Source organism: Halyomorpha halys, unplaced genomic scaffold (assembly GCF_000696795.3).
Source record: "Halyomorpha halys isolate HHAL.00 unplaced genomic scaffold, Hhal_1.1 Scaffold622.1, whole genome shotgun sequence".
In the NCBI taxonomy this organism is placed as follows: Eukaryota; Metazoa; Arthropoda; class Insecta; order Hemiptera; family Pentatomidae; genus Halyomorpha; species Halyomorpha halys.
In genome coordinates, this window is record NW_027106831.1 from 105285 (window position 1) to 115716 (window position 10432).

At 35.3% G+C, this 10432-nt stretch overlaps 1 protein-coding gene across 1 annotated transcript in view; it reads right to left on the minus strand.

Moving 5' to 3' along the window:
• Positions 1-10432, minus strand: part of LOC106684813 (T-complex protein 1 subunit gamma) — a 37328-nt gene that overhangs the window by 23687 nt on the left and 3209 nt on the right. Inside the window, exons 3-4 of the mRNA XM_014427096.3 lie at positions 8989-9165; positions 1766-1914 (exon numbers count right to left, since the gene is read on the minus strand). Coding sequence (XP_014282582.1) covers positions 1766-1914; positions 8989-9165 — 326 coding nt within the window. The remainder of the gene's footprint in view (positions 1-1765; positions 1915-8988; positions 9166-10432) is intronic.

The window sequence follows — 10432 nt, forward strand, 5'->3', positions numbered from 1 at the left end:
ATATATATATATAAAACGGATTTTCCACAAATTACGCAGGAAGAGATAGAGGACATCGCCTCAGACCTACAACATGGTAAGGCACCAGGATTGGACGGAATTCCTAATGCAGCTCTGAAGGTGGCTCTCAGGAAACGACCGGATCTTTTGATCAATCTCTTCAATTCGTGCATTCATGAAGTCTCAATTCTGAAATCTTGGAAGAGACAGTGCCTCGTACTTATTCCAAAGAGTAAGGGAAGACTGGAAGACCCATCAACCTATCGTTCAATTTGCTTATTGGATACTATGGGTAAGGCATTCAAGAAATTCCTTTCCCTCAGACTAAAAGATTTCACAGAGGGAGTTGATGGCCCCTCACGGGCTCAATACAGATTTCGTAAAGAGAGATCCACGATAGATGCTGTTGGATTGGTAGTCGAGATGGCCCACACAGCAATTGCAGGAGCAAGGTGGAGGAGAGGTGCTAAGTGTTATGCAGCAATCATCACTCTAGACGATAAGAATTCCTTTAACACGGCAAGATGGACCTGTATAATAGATGCCCTACGGACTATGGTGGTGCCAGCCTATCTTATGAGAGTTCTCACAGACTACTTCAAAGATAGTGTTCTGTTTTATTTCTCAGACATTGGCCAAAGGAGATACAAGGTGACTGGTGGGGTTCCACAGGGCTCGGTATTAGGGCCTCTTCTGTCATGAACATCATGTACGACGCAATCAATGACGGAGGGAGCCACAGTTGTGGGATTCACAGATGACGTAGCAGTTGTAGTGGCGGCGAAGTACTTGGAAGAAGTTACCCTCATCGCTAACCAGGCTGTTGCTACGGTCCCGGGTTGGCTGTCTTCGGTAGGCCTACAACTAGCAGATTACAAGACCGAGGTTCTCCTAGTAACTAGCAGGAAGCAAACAGAGTCCATCACTATCACGGTTGGTAGGCACGAAATTCGTTCCCAGTCTTGCTTAAAATACCTAGGAGTCATGATCAATGTACGTCTTCGCTTTAATGTTCACACAGAGTATATCAGCACCAAATCCTCGAAAGTAGTCATGCCTAATACCAAATGTTGGAGATCCCAAAGAAAGTAGCCTAAGGCTTCTTGCTACTGTTGTCCCCTCCATTATGTTATATGCAGTACCAGTACCATTTTAAACTGGACAACACCGCACAATGCCCTGGATGTCAGACTGTCGAGGAAACAGCAGAGCACGTGTTTTACACTAGCATTCGCTTTGCGGCAGAAATAAGTGAATTGGAGAGTGTGTGGAGGACGCATCACACTAGAGAACGGGGTGAGCTATATGCTACTATCAGACCAGCTCTGGAACGCAGTGAAGAGATTCACCACAGTCGTCCTCAAGAGATTGAGAGAGGAAGAGAGGGCAAGAAGACATGACTAGCATGGAAATGTGAAGAAAGCAAGGTGGCACTCAACCATTTCCCTCCATGAAGTAATGCCTAGCGGCGGTCCTGTGGAGAGGAATAAACAGGTGTAGGGCGGTGGTTTTAGAGGGTAAAAATCCCGCACATGGAGAGGTACGGGGGCTATCCGTGTTTTTTGAAGATTTCCACTGACCCTCGTAAAAAAAACAACACACACCTGTTAAGATAAGACAATTCTAAAAACTAAAATAAGACTGGTATAACTTAGTGGTAAAACAGTGGAATCTGAATTCCCAGGCCAAGGTTAATGCCTGGTTCTAGAAGAAAATTTATCTTCTGTTATTTCGGCCATAAAAATAAAAAGTATTTATTGTATACCTTAAGCCTGGAAGAATTTTTAAAATATCATCCAAAGCTCTTTTAAATTCTTTAATGATTGTAGTTGGATGAACTTCATCTATATGTCTTTCAATTTCAGCCATAATTTGACCACAAAGAATCACGACTGATGTAGTGCCATCTCCAACCTAAAACAAAATATTTCTTAAAAAAATATTCAATTAATAGAATTAAATGTGGATTAAAGTAATAAGAATTAATCTTCCTGTAGCATAGAAAGTATGTTTCATGTTAACAGAGTCCTTTAATAATTAATTATTATATTATTATGCACCTTTAAGCTTCAGCTTAAACTTAAAAAAATTTTGGCTACATATTCTTGCACATTAGTTATAACTTTTCTGCATTTTGGATTGCTAGAGCAAGCCATAATCCATCTTATTAATTAACTTTGAGTGGTCTGAAAAAAAAAAAGTTGGGAGTTAAATTTGAGAAACAAAAAACATGGAAGACCAAAAATGTTTGAAGACAGTGAAACAAGCATTTTAGGATGAGGATAATACTCAAAAACAACATAACTCACGGATCAATTAAATATGATATGAGAAGAAATTCCTATGAGTTTGAAGTCAATGGAAAAAATCCTGAAATGGATTTCACATGAACTAAATGAAAGACAACAGAAAATGAAAAACCACAAGCATGCAAAATACTGTTCGTCAGGTACAAAAGGAAGTCATTTCTTTATCAAATTGTAACTGGCGATAAAAAGTGGATATAATTTGAGAATCCTAAGAGTAAAACATAACAGGTAACCATCGTTTTTGACTGCAAGGCAAAATTTTTCTGTTGCTATAAATATTCGTATTTAAGGGTTTCTTTAGGTGGGAATAACAAATATGATATTTTGTTCCTGTCAAGAACATAACAATTAAACAAAAGATAATAAAACCACAAAGGTATGATGCAAACAAGAGAGATAGCGCGGTCTTGACTTTTCTACTTATGTTAAAGTTATTACTATTTTTGTGATTTAAAAAAAAATCTAAACATCAGAGAAGATGAAAATTTTTAACAAGGCAGTCGTTACCATTTGTCAATGGCTTTCAGAGGAAGTCCTCCAGCTTGCTGACCATAAAACTGAGGCAGTATTGATAACTAGTGGAAAAGTGAGGAAGATTGTCAATCTCACCATTGGGGAGTTTGATATCTTATTCAAGCCATCTGTCGGATTTAAGTAATCCTCATATAAAGTCGGGGTCGGGGGTCTCATTTTCTGATGCCCCCCTTGCCCTAAACACTGGAAGACCCCGAAGATGCCGTGACTGCAATGCGGCCCCTAACTATGCACCATGCATGCTAAGACCTGGCCTGCCCCTACCATCACACCAGAGTCCAGGACATGCAGGCCAGCCACTGAGGAAGAAAGATGTTCTTTCTGACACCATGCGAATACTCATGGTCTTCACCATTTCGCCCACCGCATACCTGGACGAGGGAAGCGGCCATAGGACGCAGAAGTGACCGCGACAGCGAAACTTCCAACAGTCACTCAGATAAGCCAATACAATCTATGAGACCACCTGTTCTGTTCTTAAACTAACAAATGAGTAATAAATGATTACTAAACTAACACATTAACCCCAGTTGCCCCTTCAGGGAATTAATATTTGAATAAAGAAAATATACGCATGTTCATAATCAGAATGGTCTCACATTTTTAACCACCCCTTCATTCCACACTGATTTAATTATAATTTTATAATACACTTGGGATACCTGAAGTACAGCACGAGCAGGTCCCGATGTAAACACCATCTATTAGATATCTCGGTTTTATGAACATAATAAACAAAATTAGCACCAGAGCAAGTGTATAATGAATTGGTTAGGATTATGCCAAATATTGGAGGACCAAGAGAGAATCAGAGGAATCTTCTGGCCAATGTAGCCAGTTCCAAGCTTTTGTACGCAGCACCAATCTGGGAAGAAACCAGCCAAGTGCAGTCATATGTCTGTAAGGCTATAGGTCTGTATCAAAGAAGTGCTCTTCGTGTCGCTCAAGCTTTTAGCATTGTATCCTACGATGCTGTGTATGTCATCACAGATATGCCTCCGATGGATCTTTCGGCAGATGAACACAGCGGGATGTTCCACAAAAAAAACGAGAACAGGATGCTCACTGGGCTACATTAGCTAAAGAAGAGAGAATCATTGTATGATTCATATCCCAGAAACACGGGGAGGTAGACTATTATCTCATACAACTGCTTACAGGGCATGAATGCTTCATGGTCTACTTAGCCCGTATCAAACTGGAGGACAGACAATCATGCCCAACTTGTGATTCCATGGACGAAACAGTGGAACATTCGTTCTTCAGAAAAAAAAAAAAAAGAAAAAGAAAAAAAAAGAGCTAGACACAAAACTTGACAAAAAAAAAAAGTTTCAGAAAACTTTGTCGCTTTGAATATGATGAATAGGAGAATTGAAGTGCTGTAACAGACTATGTAGCACAAATCGGTAGAAGGCCCAGAGTACAAAAGTGAGAAACAGGAGGCCACGCAATGGCTTAACAAGATGTATAAAATAGATATAGGTAGATAGCCCTTCTGCCCCGTGAAGTAATGCTTGACAATGGTTTCCGTGGGGTGGAAAAGAAGAATTGGGAGGTGGTTTTTTAGTTAATAGGAATTTCACACTGTTGTGTAACTTTTATTATTGCACTTCGTCTTATGAAAAATTTTTCCCCTACCCACAAAAAACAAAACAAAATCAAATTGCATGATCACAATACTTTCCATTACTATAAATTCCATACATGGGTAAGTAAAAGTACAAAGAGACACACAGTTTTTTTGGTAAGGCATCCACAAATTGTTATAGATAACCAAAATTTATAGCTAGTAATGGGTAATACTTAAAATAAAATATTGTTTTACATCCTTTTTAAAACAATTTTGATCTCTTTTCTCTCAACTTTATTCTTATTTAGCATCCGACGTTTCGACCTCTCAGGTCATTCTCAAGGATTCCTTATTCTGTCTTCATTCCTTTTTTTTCTTAAAATTCATTACTGCCGGCTAATTGCCTTTGTCCCAATAATTTCTTCTATTAAATTATTTCCTAAATTTAAAACTTTCAATAACCACTTTTATGTTCATTAACAAACCCCAAACAGGGTTTGTTAACAAACTGTTTGGGGTTTGTTAATGAACATAAAAGTGGTTATTGAAAGTTTTAAATTTAGGAAATAATTTAATAGAAGAAATTATTGGGACAAAGGCAATTAGCCGGCAGTAATGAATTTTAAGAAAAAAAAGGAATGAAGACAGAATAAGGAATCCTTGAGAATGACCTGAGAGGTCGAAACGTCGGATGCTAAATAAGAATAAAGTTGAGAGAAAAGAGATCAAAATTGTTTTAAAAAGAAACTAAACCACTCTCAAACAACTATATTAATAAAAAATAAATCTAATAATTGTTTTACATTTTCATACAGCAAATCTGTACTTTCTACATATAAATTCCAGTTTCATACTTACTTACCTCATATAACTAAAAAGAACAGTAGTCAAACACTTCATAACAAGGATAGTGGCAGCAGAATAAGTGGTCGAAAATAAAATAAATCGATACCTATGCTCAGCTGGAAGATGAAAATTGATAATGAATAGGTATCTTACAGACCTGTGGTACATATTGGATGTGATAAAGAAATCCCCTGGGTCTAAACAATGGGCTTTTGCACTTGGGAGGAAAATATCAAGCAGGAAAAGAATGTAAGCATTGACTGTGTTCAATTCACAGGCCTAAGGCTTAATGATTTAGAGCTTTGAGATGGGGGACCCTTGAATTATATGAAAGCATCAAGGAGCACCATCTATTGACAAAAGAATACTATATCGGCACCACCTAAAGAGAAAAGGGTTAACAAGAGCTAAACCCCGGCTTGTTGGAACCGGAAGACTCTGCAGGAAGCTCTGTCCTCACTCAGTAACCAGCCACCGAAGAGAAGATGTCCAGCTAAGTAGGAGTCAATTTTTATTTTTGGAGAAAACAGATTCATTAACCGCAAAGAGGACGCCTCTACATGCATGGTCATCATTCGGCCCATTTTTTCAGGTATATGCCAAAACTTTGAATGAAATATAGTCTCTGGTCTTAAGGTGCATTTCTTGTATACATATACAAAATGGATTCTCATCTTTAGTCAGTATCTTCAAATTGTTAAAGTGCGTTCACTACAATTCCACTGTATAACAGTCATTTTAAGAGATTGGTATTATATTTAGAGGATAAAAAAGTTGAGATCCATTTTCCATTTTGAAGAGAGATAGATGTATAAACGTGCATACAAACCCATACATACATATAACCACATAAATACATAATAAGAGTAAATAAATTATAAGATTGTATAAAAGAAAGATAAAAAAAAAAAAATGTGAAGTAATACAATAGGATAATAAAATGAGAAAGGAAAAAAAAATACTCATACACATAGTCCAATTATTCATCAGCATAATTGTTAATTGTTAGGTAACATTCTCATGTGCATATCTCAGGTAATAAATAGTTATTAGAATATCTATCGATATAAATATAAAGTTAAAAGTAATAAAGGGGAGCTCAGAGTACATCATGAAATAAAAAGAAATGTAATATAGCGTATATTCCAAGAAGGAAAATATTGGTAAGTTCAGGTAATCATTTGTAAACGACACGAGTGAATGTTTGTAAATGTTTATAGAGATAAGCTGAGACAATGGTAAATAAATTCTTGGAGATATATAAATAGCGTTATTATTATCATTATTGTTGAATTCATTAGTATGGTATTTATTTTTAGTGAAAGGAAAGTAAGCGATTTGAAAAAAAATTATGAATGAATTAAGGCACAGATTATGGTTACAAAGATAGTTTATATAGTATCGATTTGATAGATATGTAATCAATGTTTTACGAATTATGTTTTTCTAGATTTCCAGTTGCTCTGTTTCTTGTTGTTTACTACAGTAAACTCTTCTTCTAGGTTGATTTCTAGGTTGTGGTCAGCGTGTCCAGTCAGTTCCAGTTAAAGAACCAGTGTCTAGAGTTGATAGGAGGGGGGGGTTTCCTTTCCACTGCGCGAACAGGATGATCTTGAAGCTCGTTCCAGGGCTGGGGTGGGGGGGAGGAGGAAAAGGGACTAAAGGAGGGAAGGATCAAATTCGATTGGTTTTCATTAATATTTTTTATTGTAGTGTTTATATTTTGTTTTGTTGTTTATATTTTCTCTAAAGTTAAAGATTGTGTTTATTTGAGTACTTATATCTCCAGTAATATATGAATTTTGTTTAATTACATCAGCAAAAGTTTTTTCAAATTGTGTTGGGTAGAATTCTCTTTGTATATTTTCCTGGCTTCACTTAGGGGTATTTTATTAATTACCTGTATGGCTTTAATTTCTTTGTGCATTTTGAAAATTCGGCATGAGTGATCGAGTGCATTGTGTGGGCCATCACAATTGGTACATTTAGCCAGTAAGTTGCATCTTGCGCCCTCTTCGTGTTTTTCTCCACTGCATTGTATACATTTAGGTTTCTGTTTATAATGATTAGTCGGGTGGTTAGAAGATAAAAATGTGTGTACTCTGACACTACGTAATCCTATTTTTATTGTGTCTGCAATCTTTGAGGTGGGGAACATAATAATATATGAGTTTGTGAGGATTTCATTATTATTTCTTTTAAAATGTTGTTATGGAATAAAGGGATGACGAAATCAAGGAGGTCCCACCTACTACAAGCAAATTTCTTTTAATTCTTTACCTCCTCGACTGTACGGAGTTCCTAAAATCCACAAACCTGGCAACTCCCTTCGCCCCATCATACCCAATATTAATGCTCCATCTTCTAAACTTAGCCAATTCCTCCTTCCGTCTCTTCAGTTCCTGATTCATGACAACTCTTACGACATCCACAACTCTTTCCAACTACGAGAACAATTAATATCCCTTAGAATTCCCGCTAACTTCATTCTTACTTCATTTGACGCTGAAAACCTCTTCACCAACATACCCATCGATAAAGCACTCCAAATTGTGGAAAAAACTGGACTACAATAGAACCACATACCACTCTTAACGTAGCCTCCTATCTTGAATCACTTGAACTATGTTGCAAATCCGGATATCTCACTTTTCAGGGAAAGTTCTTTTATCAAACATCAGGTCTCGCCATGGGAAACTCTCTCACCCCCAATCTCTCTGATATTGTCCTTAATGACCTCCTTGATTATTTCTTTTAATTGTAATGCGAATTATATCATTTATAATGTGTGATAATTCGTTTTTTATTTCTTCCATCTCCACAAATTGGAAAATCGTAGCAATCAATTTATGATATTTGAATCTGCTCAACATGGCCTTGATTTCACGGACTTTTTGAAGGATGCGTACCGCCATCTTGGTTTTGTTTTGAATCATGAATTTATTATGGACAATGAAAATTGGTTAGCTTGCTTTTTGGTTCAACGAAACAAATGAACAATATTAAAATGATACATAAAATAAAACATATTAAAAACCCTTAATACATCAAAATATACTATTTACTCAAAAAGAGAATATTACAATATATACATGTGTATATACATAAGGAAATAAAATAATTTAGGCTTAGCTGGTTGGATACTAGCCGAGCTAGTAGGATGTCTTCACTCTTCTAATTCTAAACACTGACTCTCTTCAATTTTATTATTAGGGAGTTTACTATTACCCATTAAAAAAAAAAAAAATAGTGGCACTCAAGCTAATTTTTATTTTGTCTTTTTCCTAAGCTTACCTATGAATGTTTAATAGAATCCTGGCATCCCAACTGGGTTATTGCCGAATATATTTCCCAACCCCACCTGAAAGCATACAATGGAGGGAGTTGGTATCAACAGAGTTCCAACATGGTGGCTACCAAAATTACCTCCTTTTAGAAGTCCTCAATGCTCACCTAAGATTATGTTAGCAGCAAACTTGAACCTAACTGTACAGTTCTCAATAAGGAAAGAAATGAACAACATTGAAAAACTCGAAGTGGTTGAATTAAAAGTCTGGAAAGGGAACCAAAGTTGGGCATAGTCATTTTCAGGCCTGTACTTTGTGCCCGTACTTTTGTTACAAAATGAACATAATATACAATTAAATTAATATTGAATCCTATATCTGTATCACTAATTTAAAAGTACTATTGTTGGCTTCAACAACATTCAAAAATTGCTTTTTTTACCTCTTCATCTTGTGTCCTTGCAATTTCAATTATCATTTTTGCAGCAGGATGTTGAACAGTTATTTCTCTCAAAATAGCATTTCCATCATTGGTCATAACTATACCACCCATTGGATCCATCAACATTTTAAGCATAGCCTGTGGTCCAAGGCAAGTTCTAATAACTTCTGCTATCATCTAGAAAATAAATTTATTCTTATTATTTTAAGTTACTAAAATTTTAATTATTAATTCACCAATATAATTAACAAAATTTGGAATATTTGGCTATATCAAAAGAGAGTTCAAATGCAAATGAATTGAATAAGAATTTCTAAACCACTAGACTGTTAATTAATTAATGTAAAAATAAACAGAAATGAGTTTGGTCAGGAGTTTCTGCAGAAAATAATACAATTATGGTACAATGCTTAGTTTAGCAATAAAAATTAATTTAATATATTTGGAAGTGATGGGAAAAACAAAAAATGCTATCCAAATATACTATCCACAGTATAATATGGAGAAGGACATACCACAGGTTATTTAATTCCCATTTATTCTTTTGTGAAATAACTTAAAAAAATAGCAGTAACTGTGGGGATCAAAATTTCATGAATATTTCAAGAAAATAATGGTCTTAAATAAATTGCTCATCAGATCAATGACTGGTTATAGTGTAATGCACTCAGAAGGCTCCTAACCCCTACTAAACATAAGTCTATATCTTAATATAATTGAAAATGTAGTGAAAAATCTAGAACAATGGATCCAGAAGGATCACTTCCTCCAACAAACTTTTTGGAAGCTTCAGTCAAGTAGCACCAGCATGGCAGAGGATTAAGCAATATACAACAATTGAAAATAAGGTGTTATGGACTAATATTTTAATCTATTTAATCCTAAATTCCATTTCTTGTTATTTGAACAAAAAATCTGTGTATCTCCACCATTCTGTCTTTCAAACTTTACCTAACAGACTTTAACGTTTTCACAATCATGCTCAGATGCTGTATCAGACAAGAATAAGAGCATCTGTCAAATATATGTCTGCAAGCTTAATAGATCAAAGTTTTATTGCATAAATAAGGATTATATTAACGAGTGACAGGGCTTGAGATCAGATAAAGTAAAAGATTTTAGAAATGATTGTGAGTAGTTGAATAAAAACATATGTATTCCTAAACTTCTATGTTTTAGCAACTCAGTGAAAATACTGAATTTACAGATTTTGATTATTATGTTACATTTATCTTGATTATTTTAAATATTTATTAGGTTTTTTGAATGTTTAACTTTTAATGATTCCTTAAGTTAATTGAATATTTTTTAAAAATTTTTTGAGGTTAATCACTTCCATTTTTGAATGAATTATTTATTCATGACATTGTACAACGTTTCGGGACCACTCTCCCATATTCATGCACTATAAAAACCTATAACAATAATAAAACTAACATAACAC